At 36.7% G+C, this 20,922-nt stretch overlaps 1 protein-coding gene across 4 annotated transcripts in view; it reads right to left on the bottom strand.

The window, feature by feature from the left end:
* Positions 1-4,713: 4,713 nt before the first annotated feature.
* ATM (ATM serine/threonine kinase) overlaps positions 4,714-20,922 on the bottom strand; it is a 119,208-nt gene continuing 102,999 nt past the window's right edge. For all 4 annotated transcript variants that reach the window (XM_074335523.2, XM_074335525.2, XM_074335524.2 and 1 more), the window contains 4 exons: positions 14,243-14,357; positions 12,276-12,339; positions 8,217-8,353; positions 4,714-8,105 (listed from right to left, as the gene is read on the bottom strand). In XM_074335523.2, the coding sequence (XP_074191624.2) occupies positions 7,922-8,105; positions 8,217-8,353; positions 12,276-12,339; positions 14,243-14,357 (500 nt within the window). In that variant the 3' untranslated portion in view covers positions 4,714-7,921. The remainder of the gene's footprint in view (positions 8,106-8,216; positions 8,354-12,275; positions 12,340-14,242; positions 14,358-20,922) is intronic.

The following is a 20,922-nucleotide window of genomic DNA, read 5'->3' as shown; positions in this document are numbered from 1 at the left end:
TATTTCCTTTCTTCTGCTGACCTTGGGTTTCATTTATTCTTCCTTTTCTAATTCTTCAAGGTGTAACGTGAGCGTATGTATTTGGGATTTTTCTTGTTTCTTGAGATAGGCCTGTAATGATATAAATTTCCCTCTTAAAACTGCTTTCACTGCATCCCCAAAATTTTGGTAGGATGTATTTTTATTCTCACTTCTATGTATCTTTTGATCTCTCCTCTTATTTCTTCTTTGACACGGTCATTCTTTAAAAGTATGTTGTTTAATCTCCCTGTATTTGGGGTTTTTCCTTCTTTCTTTTTGCAGTTGATATCCAATTTCAAAACCTTGTGATCAGAGAATATGCTTGTTATGATTTCAATCGTCTTATATTTGCTGAGGCTATTTTTATGTCCCAATATATGGTCACATAATATATTGAGAATATTCCATGTACATTAGAAAAAAAATGCATAGTCTGTTGTTTTAGGATGAAGTGCTCTATAAATGTCAATTATGTCCAATTCATCTATGTGTCATTTAGGGCTGCTATTTCTTTATTTTCTGTTTGGATGATCTATCCATAGCTGTCAATGATGTATTTAGGTCCCCTAGTATAATTGTGTTTTGGTCAATTTCTCCCTTCAGTTCTGTTAGTAGTTTCTTGGTATATTTCAGTGCTCCCTCATTGGGGGCATAAATATTGATGACTGTTATGTCTTCTAGTTGTATAGTCCCCTTTACCATTATGAAATGTCCATCTTTGTCTCATTACCTTTTTCCCACTGAAGTCTGTTTCATCTGATATCAGTATGGCTACACCTGATTTTCTCTGGATACCATTTGCTTGGAAGGTCAATTTCCACCCTTTCACTTTGAGTCTGTTTGTCCTTGTAGCTGAGATGTGTCTCTTGGAGACAGCATATGGTTGGGTTTAGTTTTTTGATCCAATCTGCTACTCTATGCCTTTTTATTGGTGAGTTCAGTCCATTTACATTTAGGGTAATTATTGATATGTGAGGATTTCCTATCATTCTATCTTTAGTTTTTTGGTAAGACTGTGTCTCCATTATTTCTTTGCCTTTTTGTTGTTGTCTATTATTTCTGTGTGGTGGTATTCTATGATTTTCCCCTCTGTTTCTTCTTTTATTACAGTATATATTTCAGTTCTGGATTTTTTTGAGTGGTTACCATTAAGTTTATGTAAAAGAAAATTTGATATTTAGAGTATTCCATTTTCTTCAGCACGCTTCCTTTCTCCATTCCCATATTCCGGTTCAGACCTTTACTCTCCCCCTTTTTATGTATTGGTTGCCACAAATTGTCCCTGTTGATGGTACTGTGCAGGGAGTCGTTTTTGGAGTTATAGTTGTTCAAGCTGTTGTAAATTCCAGGGGAGATTTCAAGAGGCTCACTTTACACCACCATTTTTATGATGTCACCACAAAGGGAAGTCTTGAGCTGGGTTAGGTAACTTGTGCCTAGCAGGGAAGTGCTGATTGGTTGGCACAGGCCTGTTGGTTTGCTGACATGGGGCTTAGCATAAGCAACTCCATCTTAGGCCTAAGCTTGTTAAATTCACTAACTGGTTCAAGAATACCTATCTCTCTCTATATAGACCTATCTCTCTCTATATAGAGAGATCTATAGATACATATATATAGATCTATAGATGTGTGTGTGTGTGTGTATATATATATATATATATATATATATATATATATATATATATTCTTGAACTAGTTAGTGAATTTTATAGAGATATATAGATAATATATATACATAGATATGTATAGATATAGATATATGTATTCATATATATGAATTTTTGACATAGATGTCATCTGCAAATGAGTAATTGTACTTCTTCCTTTACAAACTCTTCTCTTTGCCTTATGACATGGCTATATACGTCAGTACAGTGTTGAATAGAACTGGTAAGTGTGGCATTCTTGCCTTGTTCATGATCTTAGGGGGAAAACATTTAGTCTTTCACCATTAAGTATGAGGTGAGCTTAGTTTTTCACAGATGTCTTTTATCAAGTTGAGGATGTTCCCTTTAGTCCTAGTTTGATGAGTTTTTATCATGAATGAGTCCTTTCCTGGCATCTATTTCTGGCTAGGTCTTATTTTTTGGGAAAAATGGTATCTAAAAAAATTGTTTAAGAACTAAGAAACATTGAGTTTAGTAGTATCAACAAAGAATTATTGATATGATCATATGGTTTTTGTTATTCACATTGATTTTCAAATATGATGCCAACCTGGTATTCCTGGAATAATGCCATTTGGTCATGATGTAATACCTCTTTTTTATATTGATGGAATTGATTTACTAATATTTATAAGAACTTTTGCAATTATGTTGTTTTCTTATAACGCTCATAAATTTTCATATAAGGATAATCCTGGTCTCATAAAATGGGGTCTTCTAATACCAGTGTTTGTGTTGCATTGGTATTATTTCTTCCTTTGAAATAGAAGGCACTGACTCATCAGGATTATTTTGGTGTTCTTGTCCTTTTTATGCCTTGAATATATTTGAGATGCCTATGAAATCCACTTGTCCATGTTGCTTTACACTGCAATGATTTAAAACAAATCTGCAACCAGCTGACTGAATATCCTTTTCTCTTGTAAAATACTTCCAACTCTTACAGTCATGGATACCGTGTTTCCCCAAAAATAAGACCTAGCCGGACCATCAGCTCTAATGCGTCTTTTGGGGCAAAAATTGATGTAAGATCTAGTCTTATACAATATTGTATTAAGACCCAGTCTTATAGTGAAATAAGACTGGGTCTTATATTAATTTTTGCTCCAAGATGCAAGACGCATTAGAGCTAGGTCTTATTTTCTGTGAAACACGGTATCTAAAAAAATTGTTTAAGAAATAAGAAACATTAAGTTGAGTAGTATCAACGAAGAATTATAAGTCTATAGTGAATATTCGAATATAGTGAATATTCAAACACCAGGAAACACTAGGGAACATTTTGGGGATAGTTTTTCAACCTAATATTAAGATCTACTAACAAGTATCAGGTTTCAAAAGTGTCAAGGGAAGACATATTTTACTTCTAAAACTCATTTCTTGCAATACCACTTGTAAGTTTTGTATACAGTACACAATACTTTTACTTGCGAGAATGACTCACCCACACCCATCACCATCTACCCAACAGGTGTTTGCCAGGATGTGGAGAAACTGAAATCCTTGTGCACTGTTGGTGGGAATGGGAAATGGTGCCATGCTATGAAAACCAGCATGGTAGTTCCTCAAAAAACTAAAATAGAGCTACCATATGATTCAGCAATTCCACTTCTGGGTATATGCCCAAGAGAATTAAAAGCAGGGTCCCAAAGAGATATTTGTACACCCATGTTCATAGCAGCATTATTCATAATAGTCAAAAAGGAGAAGCAACCCAAGTGTCCATCAACAGATGAAAGGATAAACAAAATGTGGTATATACATGCAATGGAATATTATTCAGTCTTAAAAATAAAGGAAATTCTGACATTGATAAACAACATTGATAAACCTTAAGGACATTGTGCTAGTGAAATAAGTCACTCACAAAGACAAATACTGTATGATTCCTCTTATAGGCGGTAGCTAGAGTAGTCAAATTCAGACAGAAAACAGAATGGTGGTTGCTACGGGCTGGGTGGAAGGGAAAATGGGAGCTGTGAAATGGGAATAGAATTCCAGGTTTGCAAAGTGAAGAATGCTGGAGATTGGTTCACAACAGTATGAATGTACTTAACATTACTGAACTGTACACTTAAAAATGCTTAAGACGGTAAATTTTACGTGTTTTACCACAATTAGTGATTTACACATTCATAGTAGACCAACTATGAACACAAACTTGTGGCATGACAAGAGCTACAAGCAAATTCATGGCCATCTCTCACCTACATATTTGTGCTGGTTTAGTTATACTGACCTTAACCTTCAACATTACATGTCAATATTTCATGTTCTCACCATGTCAGTGACAACAAATGTCTTCAGACATTGCCAAATGTACTCTGTGGAGGTGAAGGGTGGGGAAGCAAAATCATCCCTCTTTGAGAACCACTGCTTTAGAATCATACACTGTACATTAGTGTAGAAGTATACATTTGCATGTATTGCTATACATTAAAAAATTATGCATGCTGGACATTATGGGCAAAGTAAGGGACTTGTTAGGGAATAATTTTCATTATATAAGATTTTCATTTTACCAAATTCTGAATCTAATCTTTGTGAAAATTTTGACTGTACTATGTTAATGCAAAACTCACTTTTTTCCCCCTAAATCTACACAGAAGAGCCTATAACTCTGAAAAAGGCTGAATTTTTTTTTAGTTAAAAAACAAACAGGTGGTATGCAAACTTCACAATTAGGGTATCAAGATCTTTATTATATTCCAGTATATATCTTTTAGACTTTAGAAATGTCAACTAGATCACTCTCTAGACCCAAAGAACAGTCATTTGCCCTTTGTCATGGGGTAATTAAGAAAACCAAGCTGTTTAGACTGAGTTGCAGCATGCCAAGCTGGTTCTGTGTTACAGGCTCCCCAGCTCACACTGCATTATGAGTTTCCTCTCTGCCCAGATATGAGCTCTGTAAGGGCCGACGGTGCCTGCCTTGCTCACAGTTGTTTCCCTAGGAACTAGCGCCATGCCTGGCACACAGAACACGCAAATATTTGAAAAAGATGAAAGAATCTTAGCATACATTTGCTTTTAGAATTATTTATTCAAAAAAAGGTTAACAGTGTAACAGGATTCTGGTAACAGCAGAACAAAGAAATACATTCAATAGTACCAAAATAAAGCTATATAAAATACATAATTTCATTAAAGTGCTATTAAAATACTTGAAATGACACATATCTGTATTTCAAGCCAATATACTATCTTTCTATTTTTTTAAAAGACTAACCTACTTTAATCTTTAATAAATCCAAAGTGTTCCCTTTTTGCTTTTATTTGTTTTAGACACTATTAAATTTTTAGCATTTCTAAGTGCATATACTTTAAGTATACACTATAATGACCATGGATTTATGTACCCACTGATTAGGGAGATTCTTTGGGGTGCTATGACTAGCACAGAGAATGGTGGGAGGGCTATTAGCTCTCTTAATCTGTAACAGCTGTTCAATCAGTCTAGTTTATTAGCTTTTCTAGTAGCTTCTCTACTTGGTTTCTATTGACCTTATGAGCAACTGAGTGGTGAAGCCCAAATTTCTTTCACTTGAAAGTTTTTCAAATTAGGGATTGTCCATAAACTTGTACCTTTCATGTACTATATTCTGGCCTTGGAGAAGTTACCTTATTTCTCCAAAATTCACTTTCTCCAGGTGTAAATTGGGATAATACCACTCATCTTGCAAGACATGCTGCATATAATGTATGTCAGGTGCTCAGCATACAATCATATTCTATGATTAATATTTTAGAAACCTAATCACTACTCATTTGTTTCTGGTAAATTTCTATCCTATTCATTTCCAGACAGTGTTTCAGCTTGTCAAAATCTTTCAGAATCCTAATTCTATCACCCGTGAATTAGCCATTCTCCCAGATTTGTTATTTGCAAATTTGGTCGACTTTTCAAAGCCATTAATAAGAACATTGGAATAGGACAGGAGCCTGATGGCACACCATTCAAGGTTGAAGAGTGGTTTCATGGTGTTATTCAAATAGGGATACCTTAATTAGCAAGAATTAATTACAAATTCATTTACCTATACTATCATCTAATTGATAATTTCTTATTCATGCATGAAGATTTCATGGCTTTCTTGAATAAAGACATTCTAAGTTTATTACATTCCCTTGATCCACTACAGTAATAAAACTATCAAGATATACCAAATATTCATTAAGGCAGCGTATAAGAAAGAGATACCAAGATAAGTTTGTAATTTGAAATGCAAAATAATTTTAAGAACAGTTCTCCAGAAACCAAACCAAGAAATTTATAGTCCACAAAGTTCTGGAGACTGTTTTTGGAGGGAAGGGAAGGTGGGGGATGAGATATGAGTGCGTTCTTGTCAATGACAAAAGACAGAAATGCTAGCCCTTCCTAAGAAAAAACTGTTCACCTAAATTGGTTACCCAAGGCACAAATAAGAGCAAAGTTCAGTCATGCATATCTTAATCTCTTATAGCTAAGGTAAACATTTTCCTAAGAAAGGAGGAGGGATTATATTCAGTAATACACAACTCAGCAGTTTTACTTTTGTATCTGCTGACAGTATATGGGGACAGAAAAGTGTTCCATTTCTAGCTACATGTCAAACTTGATACCTATACCTTTCTTCTCCAACAAAACACAGAAATGCTGGATAAGATGTAAGAAACATTCTTTTAAATGTACAGCAGAACTGACAAGAAAGGGGAAATCCTTAGGGCCAAAAATGAAGGGAACTGAAAACCAGAAAGAAAAATGTGTGAGCTGACATTCTAGCTGTCCCAGCACAACTTGCGAATCTCATTAACCTATGGGTTTCAGCTTTAACAACTAGAAGGGAACTGATGAAACCTTGGACTTCCAAAGGCAGCAGGTAGGAATTAAATCCACCTCCTCTCACACCCACCATAAAGGTGTGACACATGGAAGCTGACACCATCAGTGAACGTGGAGTCAATAAAACTGGCAAGCGGAGATGATGAGGAAAAGTGTCTGTCCTGGCCCGGGAGTCTTCTTTTGGTAATTCAGACTACCCTTGAGGTCTAGAAACCCCAAAGCCAAGAAATTAAATAACAGTGGTCCTTTGTCAGTGATAGCTCTGGGAATATGACATAAGGAGACACAGAACTTATCTGGAAGGGATTATTGTTAACCCAGTCAAGATTTCCACAGAGAAAGCCCTTCTGAAAATAAGCTCACCTTTCAAAATTACAAAACACACAGATAAACAGTCTACCTAAGAATCAACAAACAAGAACTTGATAAAGCTATTAGAGAGAGGCTATAAAATAGGGATGTTTAAAGTGATTAGTGACTTTATATAAAAGGAATTGAAAAATAAAAAAAAAAACACTAGACATTATGAAACAACAGGCAGATCCGAAGAATGATACATAGCTAGAAATTAAAAAATTTTAAAAGAAAAACCCAATGACTAGCTTAAAAAGATTCTACGTAGCCGACAACAGAATTCATGCACTAGGAGACAGCTATGAAGGCATCACAGAAAGATTAATGGAAAACACAGAAGGGCTTCAAAGATAAAGAGAACAGAACTATAGGACCAATATATCTCTTTTAAAAATAGTAATCATACTAACTGTGTCTTCGAAGTTTGTTCTCTATAACATAACTTTATTATTCACTAACACTGGGGTGATCTTGTTACTGAAAATCCAAACCTATTTCTTAAATACTAATTTGTTTTCAACACTGCTTCTTATTTTTAAGGGAGCTTTACCATGCCATAGAGATAGTTACAATTTTAAAGTATTTTCTTCCTTTTACATATTAATTGTCAAATAATTTATCATTTATATAATACCTGGGAAATAAATTTTAATTAAAACACATCTCAAAACTAGCAGTGTATTTATTTGTTCTAATTCCTAAAGGAAAAACTGTCAGTGATGTTCCTGTATTCCTGCTGCTTCCATTTTTAGCTAAAGCGTAAGTCAGTGATTCTACTGAAAATGATACAAGTATGTACTTTAAGAAAAAAAATAAATGCTTAGCCTAGAAATAGAGCATGAATGATAATTATTTCTAAAGTGTGAGAGAATAGATGTTCCTTGAGACTATCAAAGCATCTTTAAGTGACTAAAGCAAGTATTAAAACATTTTTTTTTTAAAACACCAAAAAGTAGTTCACTAAGTTAAATATTAACACCTATTCAGAGTATGTGGGTGAAGGTCAAAAAATATTTTCTGATGGTTGAATTCAAGGGTAATTCATATGTTGAGTATCACACCCAAGCTTTCCATCCTGGGAAAAGTCGGCTGAGATTTTTGGGGTCCATGGCCTGTTGTATGAGCAAATTCACCTGCCCACCCACACTGAGCACGGTTCCTTCCTCTACTCCTTTCAGTTTCTCTTGTAGTCTCATCAACACACGTTCAGCAACTTTGTTGAAACTCTGGTCAATATCACTAATGACAAAACACAAAGGCATTAATTAATGAGGTGGACTAGTTTAAAGGGCCTTGGAAATAGGAAAATCTGAACAACTGACAATAGGTCCTTCCTAAAATACTGCTCACCTGAGATTTCGTTTGCATTCCTGGTCATCTGCTTTTAGCGTCGAGTGGAGCTCAGTTTCATCTTCTAGCCTCTGCTGTAAATACAAAGCTTTCAAAGGATTCATGGTCCAGTCAAAGAGAGGGTCATACAGGAGGACCTAGACAGAGAGAACATAGGAATTAGAAGAACAATGTGCATTTTGATGATGTATTTAGAAACAGTAGACCAGAATTAGAAAAATAACAGAGGCCAGTCACATGGTAGTTGACTGGGGGGAGGGACAAACTTACTGCACACACTTCCTGTTTCCACATGGAGGAAACTACTAGTATAACACTCTGGACTTCTTATCCCACTCTGAATTCATTCTTCCTCCATGGTTGGGGGCGATGACAACCTCTGACTCATGTTTCCTGACTGGCTGAAACTAATCTATTAAAAGGAGACAAGCACTAGTCACTTCCTTTCCTTTTCTCTCTCTTGACCAGTCCAGTCCTGGAAAGGGATTTACTCTGCAGGCCCTAGTTCTCCCTCAGGTGGGCTGTTGTGGGAGTTGGACAGCAGCGGCCTATGTGGAACTCACTCCTGAGCTATGTTCTCCAACAGTTTTATCATTAATACACCTGACATTTGGATCTCTATCCTATTTCTAGGGCTCTTTTTCTCTCAATTAGTTCCAACTTTGAATGGAAAGAAAAAGGCTGTAATTTGTTGAAAGCCCGTCAAAACCCAAGGTCTGGTGCTGTGGTTGGCACCTTGAGATATATATGGAGTAGAATTTGAATACCAAAATAACTGATATGGACAGAGCAAGTGGCTTTAGGTCTTAAATTTTAGTAAGCGAGACCTCATGATGTTATTCAAAGCTCTCTGGATTCATTTTTGTATCCAAATGTTCTAAATTGCCAAGGGATGTTTGTCCTTGGCAATTCTGAACAACTAACTATCTCTGGTATTATAAGCACAGAATTTTTAAACTAGGCCTTAGCAAATGCTTACCAGACAGGTCTTAATAATAAGTGAAGGCTCAATTCCAGGGACGAGTGATACTGCAGGGTATTCCAGCATTATAAAGTTAGAACTCGTTTTTGCTGCTGCCTTCACGGTTTCTTAGTAGGTCTGCAGGCTGGGACTACAAAATGCCTTTAGCATTGTGTTTAATTCCAGGAGATGTACTAGATCAGCAGTACCCTAATCTGGTCATCTGTTTCAGCTATTTTGAGTGTCCTCCAGGGCCATTAAAAACTGTGGAGGGACTGACTAAATGTATATGGTTCGTCCAGGATTCCTATATGACTTCAAGTTGAGCTTTAGATTTCAGAGATCTGAACCAGTTTCACCCACAAAAGTGAAGCGTATTTATTAGGTTGGTGCAAAAGTAATTGCGGTTTAAAAGGTTAAAAATAACTGTAGAAACCGTATTACTTTTGCACCAACCTAATATTAATCAACTAATGAAAACATTAGAAGCCTCAATTATAAAGAGACTATATACAGTCTTCTTGGGTTGAAGTAGAGAAAGAACACACATTATTTTAAACCCAAGGGCTTCTGTTAGGAATTATATTTGTAAATTCTAGAATCAAGGAAGAACTAGTAATTCAAAAAATATACTACAATCTTACTATTAGAACAGAAGTGGTTGGATGAAAACAATAAAGGAATATAGACTGGTTAAGCCAGAGCAGGGTTTCTCAATCTTGTCACTATTGACATTTTTGGGCTGGATACTTCTTTACTGTAGGCCTGTCCTTGCACACAGGACGTTTAGTGGCCTCCCTGGCCTAAAGCCACTAAATGTCAATAGTATCTGAATCTCCCCATCCCCCCAAATTTATGACAACAAAAAATGTCTTCAGACATTGCCAACTATCCTTTAGGGGACAAAATCGCCCTTGGCTAAGAACCACTGAGTTAGAGAGATATTTCCTTAGAACTTTGTCAGTCTTGGAGGATAGAATGGTCTGTTAAGAAGAAGAAAAAGTGATGTGAAGACCAGGAGAGAAGTATACTGAGAAGGAAAGTGAAATGCACCCAAGACAAAGTGCTCTTACAGAGGGATTTACAAAGTGAGGAGATGCTTTAACTGTTATTAGATCAGAGACAGTGAGTGTGACTCAATGAAACCTAACAGAGGAAAAGTAATGAGTACAAGATGGATGCTTGGAACGGCGTCCACAGCATTGAGACCTACGCTGCTATTGAGAAGTGCCCTCCCAAAGCTGAAGAACCAAGTTTTCAGTAAGCTCAAGTGACAAACTCCTCTTGAAGACTGGGACAACCACATCAAATGATTTCAGGAAATTTGGACAGATTTTCAGAGACAAGACTGGAGAGGTCAGTGTAAACTACACAAAGCATTAAAGGGTGAGCTTTTAAGTGACACAGTTATTGTGGGTGGAGATGCAAATCACTTCTCAGGCTCAAAACCCTCCAACAGTTTCCATCTCACTCAGTAAAATCTAAAGTTCTTATAATGGTGTGGGAACCTCTAGGTGATCTGGCTACTGTTACTTTTCTAATTCGATATCCTTCCACTATTTAAAGAATGAAGCTCATGAGCAATTTGGCATTCAACCCATAAAACTTCTGAGGCCTTGAAGGAACTACCCTCTTCCAACAAGTATTCACTCAGGATATAGCTACTGAAGGAACCCCCACCTATCTACCATAACAGCCATAAAAATATCCTTCTGACTGACTGATACTAAGCAGAGTAAAATACTGGGGAATATTTTAAACTTCTTTGGATCTTAAATTAATTTGAAAAGCTTGGACTTTTTTGTCTTAAATGCAAAAAGGCAAGATAATCTGATTTTAGATTTTAATTTCTAAATTAGTGAGGTGTCTGGATTATCATTTAGTCTTACTGCTGAACCAATCCCAAACTGTAAGAAATGACATATATGAACATAATTTGAAATAGAAAGGGGAATGCATTTTTATTCAGCCTTGGGAACAGCACAGCCTTGTATTTAAATTTATCAACATACTACTGGGATCCATCTCAGCACTCCCTTTGCAGCAAAAATCTCTACTGCCACCAGCAGTCCAAAGATCTATAAAAAGGCCCCTGGTTCACAATGGTGACAGAGGACCACTCTAACAGACTGTTAATTTCACCCTCTAAGGGACAGCCCCACCCTTGTTGATCACAGGCTTAATGGTTAATGCCAGTGAATTAAGCCAGTGATTCCCCACCCTGGCTGCACAGGAGCGCTTTTGAAAAACATAAATGTTCCTGCTGCATCCCTAGAAAATTGGTTTGAATTTGGTCAGCATCAATATTTTTTAAAAGCAGTTACAGGTGATACCACTAAAGCGCAGTCAGGTCCAGCACCGCCAGGTTAAAGGAACAAAAAGCTGAAGCATGTAAGGGGGGCATGGCTATACTCTGTTTCCCAGGTTTCCCTGTGCAGGAAACACTCCCGGTCTCTTGCCACACACACCCTTTCCCAGGGTGGTGAGTGACTGCCCTAGGTACACAATTCTCGCCGGGTAGAGCTAAGGTCATAAGTACTGGAAATATGGTTGACTTCCCTCCCTTTCTGCCCTGTTCAACATGAGGCAGTGGGCCGGATGAAGAGTGTATGCTCTGCAGGCCCGAACCCCGATCCAGTGGACTGTCCTAGGATTGAGAGAGCTGAGAGGCACTGAGGAAGCACTAGTTTGGCCCTCACTCCTCAGCCATGTTCCTCCACTAACGTCGACTTCGATCTCCATCTGTCTGACTAAATGGTTCTGAACTTGAGCAGGTAACTTGGTGATTTCTCTTAAAACCCCAATGGAATCCATTCTGAAAACAATACCACCCATACAAGATATCTAAGATGTAAAAGTGCTGATTTATGTATTAAAGACTAGAGATTACTTATTATGCTGTAACATTGTAAGAAAATTGAGGGGCCTGGAGGCATTTCTAAATCGCAATTTACTGATGGGTGCAACCCTCTCCCCTCCTGTTGCCCAGTATTATTTCATCACATTAAAATGAAGCACTGATCCTCAAATCAGTGACTTCCTAACAAGACACAGTCTATCAGGTAGAGAAATAAAGTTTTCCTTATAATATACTTTACCTCTACAATGGTTAACAGGGTTTCCTGAGAGTTTCTCATAACCTCCATGGTTTTCTCACAGCATCTACAAACACATCATAAATAAGGATTTTGTTACACACCAATGTTTTCAACATCCATCTATCCATCCATCCATCCATCCATCCATCCATCCATCCATCCATCCATCCATCCATTTGATATCTCTCTTCATGTGTAGTATGCTGAGTCTATTCTTGTTAATAATTCCCAAATTATGTAATATGTCAAAGAGCAAAGAACTTGGCAGAGTGGGCTTTCAGTAGATATTTCTGAAATGAATGCAAATATATATGTAAATGGAACAGAACAGGGAACCCAGAAATAAACCACACTTACATGGTCACTTCATCTATTACAAAGGAGGCAAGAATATACAATGGGGAAAAGACAGCCTCTTCAATAAATGGAACTGGGAAAACTGGACAGATACTTTCCAAAAATAAAACAGGACCACTTTCTTACACCATATAAAAACATAAACTCAAAATAGAGTAAAGATTTAAATAAAGACTGGAAACCATAAAACCCCCAGAAGAAAACCTAGGCAGTAAACTCTTTGACATCAGTCTTAGCAACAGTTTGTTTTTTGGATGTGTCGCCCCAGGCAACAGCAACAAAAGCTGTTATAGACCCAGAGAGTATTATACTAGTGAAATAAGTCAGAGAAAGACAAATACCATATGATTTTACTTATATGTAGAGTCTAAAAAATCAAAACGAACAAACAAAACAGAAACAGACTCACAATACTGTGTTTCCTCAAAAATAAGACCTAGCCAGACAATGAGCTCTAATGCGTCTTTTGGAGCAAAAATTAATATAAGACCTAGTCTTATATTATGTTAGATAAGACCCAGTCTTATATTATAGAAAAAACAGGTCTTATTTTTCGGGAAACACGGTAGATGCAGGGAACAGACTTATGGTTGCCAGAGGGGAGGGGTGAAGACATGGGTGAAAAAGGGGGAGGGGATTAAGAGGTACAAGCTTCCATTTATAAAATAAATAAGTCAGAGGGATGTGACTTATTTAAAATGCAGAGGAGATCATATATATACATACACATACATGTACATATATATGTGTGTGTATATATATATATATATATATATATATATATATATATACATTGTGTGTGTATACATATACACACACACACAATTTATATACACACACACATTTATAGTTATAAAATTTTTGTTAAGGGAAACTTTTTGAGATAATTACAGATTTCACATGCAGTTATAAGATATAAAACACAAAGAGCCTCCCACATACCTTTTATCACAGCACAAGGAATATAGTCAATAACATTGTAATAACTTTGTATGGTGACCTGGCTGCTAAGTTTATCATAGTGATCACATAGCAAGGTACACAAATGCTGAAACCCTATGTTTAACACCTGAAACTAATATGGTATGTCAACTACACTTTAATAAAAAAATATGTATGCAAATATAAGCTTATCATTTATAAGAATAACACAATAGTATGAAATAGTTCTTTGAGTCGTTAATTATTAGTTTACCTGGACTAGAACCTGCCCCATTAGAAAGTGAGTACCCAGACCTAGGCTGGGAAATGCCAGGGAACCGCAGGCGCTAGCACTGGGTCATGAGCCTTTAGGGCAGTTCATACGCCTACCAGTGGGCGCCCACCAGGAGTTGTGAGCAGTAAACAGGAAGTCAGCTAAAGGTTAAAGCAAGCTCCTTCTACTTCCGGAGGAGGTTAGGAAGGACAGCCTGTGTGTTATCCTGGGCGAGGTCCCAGGTGAACAGAAAGAAGGGGAAACTATTACTGTTTTCACCCAGGGTCTTTTCCTTAGTACTGGCAAAGCACTGGAATAGAAATCGAGCAATGAATTCTACAGTCTACAGAAGTCAATAATCCAAACAATTCTGCACCAAAAATCATCTGCCCTACTTTACCTTGTTATCACTTACCTTCTGAAGACACCTTCCACACCAGTAATGCCCATACCATCCACAATATCTCTGGTGAGTCTGAAAGGAACTGTTTCAGGGGTAGGGAGGATTTTACCCTGTTCAAAAGCAACTCCTAAAGTGAAAAATACAGTGAGGTTAGGAGGCTCCACAGCTGACTGACCTCCCTGCTACTGGCACGTGGGCTTTGTAGAGGCACCAGTTTGTCACCTGTAACCGATCAGTACTACAACAACACACAGCCGTTTATTCTATTTCTGCGCTGTCTGCCTTCCTCATCTCCACCATGGTCTAGGAGAGCCACCTCAAAAAAACATAACTACTTCTTGACATAATTAGAGAAATCCAGATTAAAGAGTGATTTTAAAAAATGAAGTAGTCATGGGAGGAATTTAAAATGCAGAGATTTTATATATATATATATATATATATACACACACACACACACACACATACATATACATATATATGTATGTATATATATATATACATATATATGTGTGTATATATACACACACACACAATTTATATACACACACACATTTATAGTTATAAAATTTTTGTTACGGGAAACTTTTTGAGATAATTATAGATTTCACATGCAGTTATAAGATATAAAGCACAAAGAGCCTCCCACATACCTTTTATCATTTCCCCCCAATAGTAGCATCTTGCAAAACTACAGTACATCACAACCAGGATATTGACATTGATGCAGTCAAGATAGAGTATTTCTGTCACCACGAGGATTCCCCACGCCACCCTTTTACAGCTACACCCTCCTTCCTCCCATGGCCTACCTACCTCTGCCCCCCATTCTTCCAACAATCACTAATCTGTTCTCCATTTTTATAAGTTTGTCATTTCAAGTATGTTATATAAATGAAATCAAACTGTAAAATTCTGCTGGCTTGGGAGTTGCCACCTTGTTACTGCTAAGTGGAGATAGAAGACCAGATTCCCCACTTGGCTTCCACTGAAGTCCACGGGGAAAGGGGGCTCCTTGCTACAGCTGGGTGAGGCTGGAAGTCCAGGCTCTCCACATGGTTTCTAGTGATACCACAGGGTGGGTTGAAAGGGAAAAAAGGTTGGAAAATACAAACAAGGAGGTAAACAACACAAATGATCCAGTGAGATGGTCAAACATACTGCTATTAGAGGCCCAGAAAGAAGGGAGAATCTGGATGGGCCCTATGACACTACTATGATTCACAGAATTAAGTGGAAGTGACATTGTGCCAGTTACAGGCCTGGCCCTTAACTTCCACTTCCTTCCTCTCAGAGCCCTGAGATGCTGTGTAAGAAGTCCAGGTTACTCTGCTGGACAGAGGCCACGTGGAGGAGTAGCACTGAAGCATCACACAGGGACGTGAAGACGCCTTTTTGGACGCTGGCACAGTTGGAGTCTTAAGATGACTCCAGCCACAGCTGCTGACCGCAACTCCATGAAAGATCCTAAGTGAGAAGTTCCCAGCTGAGCCCAGTCAATCTACAGATTATGTGCGATAATTATTGTAGTTTTAAGCTACTAAATTTTGGGGTGGTTTGTCATGCAGCAACAGATAACCAAAGAGATAAACACAGAAAACTGTACAAATCATCCAAGTGTATGGCTTGTTGAGAATTACAGTGAACAGACCATGTAACCAGCACTCCAGAAGCCCCTCTTCACCTCTCTTCCAACCACTGACCACCTCTTCAAAGGGTTAGTGCTACCCTGACTTCTAACACAGATTAATTTTACCAGGTTCTGGATTTTACATAAGTGGAATTATATAGTACGTACTCTTTTGTATCTAGATTTTTTCACTTAGCATTATATTTGTGAGAGGCTTCCATGTTGTCTGTAGCTATAATTCATTCAATCTCACTGTTACATAGTATTCCATTTTATGAAAACACTGTAATTTATTCATCCATTCTACTTATGATGGGTGTTTGGGGCTATTATGAACAGTACTATGAACATGCTTATACATATGTGTGTATTTCTACTGCAGTGCAACTGCTGGGTCACAAGAGATATACCAGTTCAGCGTTAGAAGATAATGCCCAATAGTACCAATTTATCCTTCCCGTTTTTTAGATGCTTTCAGCATGGCTTAGACAGAGGTTACCATACTCTTATCTCAACTTTGCAGCTTCCAGACCTCTGCCTTTTCATTCTCATATAAAATCTCACTTTTATTGAGGTTCCCATCTTCTGGCTCTAACAACCCCACCCATTCTCATTATTATACGCCAACCTCTAAGACATTCTCCTGAATTCAGTGAACGTTGGTATAAACCTAGCTCACAAACTTCCTTTCTGTCCAAACTCTGGAATTCACTCTGGGGAAAAAAACATATAAAACCCTTGGTCTTCTCTGTTCTAATGAAATTCAACTTTACTCTCTCTTAGCAAACCACTTATATGGATTACACTGTAGAATTTATAATTTCCTAAAACTATTCCTTTCTTAGGAATCTTAAGTTCTACATTCTAATCAAAACCTCTTCGCCTCTACACACTTATTAAACTGTCTTCAAACTCACTGAGATTTCTAGTCTACTAGCCTCTCTTCCCTACTCATTTCAGAGTATAGACCGCAAGGCTGATTACTCTCACTAGTACCTGAAATCTCCTTGTTCCCTTGCCCCTCCAAACCTACGATTTCAAACAAAAAATTAAACTCCAAGGGTGTTGAAGACTGCTGGAAGAAAACATGATGACACTATTGGCTCCACTACAAATTAGGATTATCCCCTTAGGAAAGTGACCCTTCAACTGCTTGGCACGTCTTTTACTTATTCCTTTCTATGACTCTTGGTCTCATTTCCATGGTACCTGTTTTAGAATTTTATTGTTCTTTTAAGGTCATTACCATCCCTCCAATTCTTAGCAAACATACATGCTTTCTATTTCTCAGAAAAAACAGAATGGCAAACATTCTTTCCCCTCGTTTTAGACTTTCCTATTAGCACTCACACTTTCCTCCCGTCTTAGCAGAAAAGCTGACATGCCACCAATGTGAAGCCAACTCTACCCCCTCACATACTATATAATTTCCCTTGCTACTAATTATCGTTGTCTCCTTCCTTTATCTTACCAATACCTAACATGTTCATTCCTCTCATATTAAACTCTTAAAACAAAACAAAACAAAAGGATCAAACGTATATGTGTGCCTCTCATCTTCTAATCTCTCAGATGGTAGCAAATTTCTCTCCTACCTTTCCCTTTCCTTCTAAACTTCTTGCAGATCAATTCCACATCTTAATCTATACATCTTCAACGTCCTTTGCCTTTTCACAATCTCACTTATCCATTCTACCCAAAGATGACTTCCTAGGCCTCCAAGATTGATTAATTGTTAAATTCAAAGGCCTACTATTAGCATTCATCTTATCTGGTCTTTCTGTATCGGATATTACTGAGGACTTCCTTCATGAAAATTTTTCCTCCATTGGTTTCCAACGTATCTCCACCTTCTAGTTCCCATGACTTCTTGGTTATTCCTCATGTTTTTTTTCTGACTGAGCCTTTTCAATGCTGGTATTCCTTATGATTCTATCCTTAGTCCTCTTTATTAAGGCTGATGTATAAGATCAGAACCTTCTCCAGCCCAATGACTTATTTGCTGAAAGGTCTACATCTCCGTCATTATGCTCAACTTTTTGCCCTCCTATCTACCGTGTTTCCCACAAAATAAGACCTAGCTGGACCATCAGCTCTAATGAGTCTTTTGGAGCAAAAATTAATATAAGATCCAATCTATTTTAATATAATATAAGACCAGGTAAAAAAACAATAAAGTAAAATGAAAAAATAAAATAAATAAAACACTATAATAAAATAAAAAAATAAAAGAAATAAAATAGAAATAATAGAATAAAATAAATAAGATAAATAAATAAAATAAAATAATTACAATAAATGAAATAAAATAAAGATAAAATAAATAAATAAAAGTTAATAAAATAAAATAAAATAACATAGAGTGGTACCTCGGTTTTCGAATATAAACCGGAAGACCACCATTGGAGTTCTGAAACGTTTGAAAACCGAGGCACAGTTCCCCCATACAAAGTAATGCAAAATGGATTAATCCGTTCCAGACCTTTAATATCAACCCCAAAAACTGCAAATTTAGCATGACTTTTACTATCTAATGATACCAGAGATCCATACAATTTACAACGTTCGTAAACTGAGGTATCACTGTAAATAAAATAAAATGAAATGAATGAAATAACAACTAAAATAAATAAACATAAAATTAAACAAAAATGAACAAAAAATAAAATAAAACAAAATAAATAAAATTAAAATAAAAAATAAAATAAATAAAATAAAAAATAGAATAAAATACAATTAAATAAAAAATATATATAAAATAAAATACCAGAAGAGGAAGAAAGGGAGAAGGGAGCAGAGAGTATATTTAAACAAATTGTCGATGAGAACTTCCCAAACTTGTGGAAAGAACTGGATCCTCGAATCCAAGAAGCAAACAGAATACCTAATTACCTTGACTCCAACAGGCCTTCTCCAAGGCACATTGTATTGAAGCTGTCAAAAATCAATGACAAAGAAACAATCCTCAAGGCAGTCAGGGAAAAGAAGATGGTAACCTACAATGAAAAGCCCATTAGAATATCATCAGATTTTTCAGCAGAAACTCTACAAGCAAGGAGGGAGTGGAACCAAATATTCAAACAATTGAAAGAGATAAATTATGAGCCAAGAATAATATATACAGCAAAGTCATCCTTTAGATATGAAGGAGGAATAAAGACCTTTCTAGACATACAGAAGCTGAGGGAATTTTCTCACATGACCTGCACTACAAGAAATACTGAAGGAGGCTATTCGACCACCATCAATAGGGATAATTTGTGCCAACCAAAACATAAAAGCGGGGCGAGTAAGGGCCTGAACCAGAATATGGGAATGGAGAAAGTAAGCATGCTGAAGAAAATGGAATACTCTAAATATTAAACTTTCTTTTACATAAACTTAATGGTAACCACTCAAATAAAAAATCCAGAACTGAAATATATACTGTAATAAAAAAAGAAACAGAGGGAAAAAATCATAGAATGCCACCACACAGAAATAATAGACAACTACAAAAAGGCAAAGAAACAATGGAGACACAGTCTTACCAGAAAACTAAAGATAAAATGATAGGAAATCCTCACATATCCATAATCACCCTAAATGTAACTGGACTGAACTCACTAATAAAAAGGCACAGAGTAGCAGATTGGATCAAAAAACTAAACCCAACCATATGCTGTCTCCAAGAGACGCATCTCAGCTACAAGGACAAACATAGACTCAAAGTGAAAGGGTGGAAACTGACACTCCAAGCAAATGGTATCCAGAGAAAATCAGGTGTAGCCATACTGATATCAGAGGAAACCGACTTCAGGGTGAAAAAGGTAACAAAAGACAAAGATTGATATTTCATAATGATAAAGGGGACTATACAACTAGAAAACAAATCAGCCATCAATATTTATGGCCCCAATCAGGGAGCACCGAAATATACCAAGCAACTACGAACAGACTGAAAGGGAGAAATTGACCAAAACACACTTATAGTAGGGGGACCTAAATACATCACTGACAGCTGTAGATAGATCATCCACACAGAAAATAAATAACGAAATAGCAGCCCTAAATGACACATTAGATGAAATGGACATAATTGACATTTATAGAGCACTTCATCCTAAAACATCAGACTATACATTCTTTTCTAGTGTACATGGAACATTCTCAAGGATAGACCATATATTGGGACATAAAAGTAGACTCAGCAAATTTAAGAAGATTGAAATCATACCAAGCATAGTCTCTGATCACAAGGCTTTGAAATTGGATATCAACTGCACAAAGAAAGCAGGAAAAACCAGAAATATGTGGAGATTAAACAACATACTTTTAAAGAATGACTGTGTCAAAGAAGAAATAAGAGGAGAGATCAAAAGTTACATAGAAACAAATGAGAATGAAAAACATCCTACCACAATATCTGGGGTGCAGCAAAGGCAGTTTTAAGAGGGAAATTTATATCATTAAAGGCCTATCTCAAGAAACAAGAAAAATCCCAAATAAATAACCTTATGTTACACCTTAAAGAAGTAGAAAAAGAAGAACAAATGAAACCCAAGGTCAGCAGAAGAAAGGAAATAATAAAAATCAGAGCAGAATTAATGAAACAGAGAACAAAAAGACAATAGAAAAAATTAATGTGACAAAGAGCTGGGTCGTTGAAAAGATTCATAAAATTGACAAATCCTTGGCTAGATTCACTAAGATAAAAAGAGAAAAGACACTAGTAAACAAAATCAGAAATGAAAAGAAGGGAAGTTATCACGGATGCCACAGAAATACAAAGGATCACCTAAGAATACTATGAAGGATGGACTATATGCCACCAAATTCAATAACCTAGAAGAAATGGACAAGTTCTTAGAAACATATAGCCTTCCTAGGCTGAATCAGGAAGAATTGGAAAATCTAAAGAGACTGATCAAAAGTAATGAAATTGAATCAGTCATCCAAAACCTTCCCAAAAGCAAAAGTCTGGGATCAGATGGCTTCACTAGTGAATTCTACCAAACCTTCAAAGAGAATCTAATACCTGTCCTGCTCAAACTCTTCCAAAAAGTTGAAGAGACAGTACTCT

Source organism: Rhinolophus sinicus, chromosome 14 (genome assembly GCF_057876585.1).
Source record: "Rhinolophus sinicus isolate RSI-liver-muscle chromosome 14, RSI-T2T, whole genome shotgun sequence".
Taxonomy (NCBI): Eukaryota; Metazoa; Chordata; class Mammalia; order Chiroptera; family Rhinolophidae; genus Rhinolophus; species Rhinolophus sinicus.
Note: the sequence above shows the minus strand (reverse complement) of the source record. Positions and strands in the feature narration are given on the sequence as shown.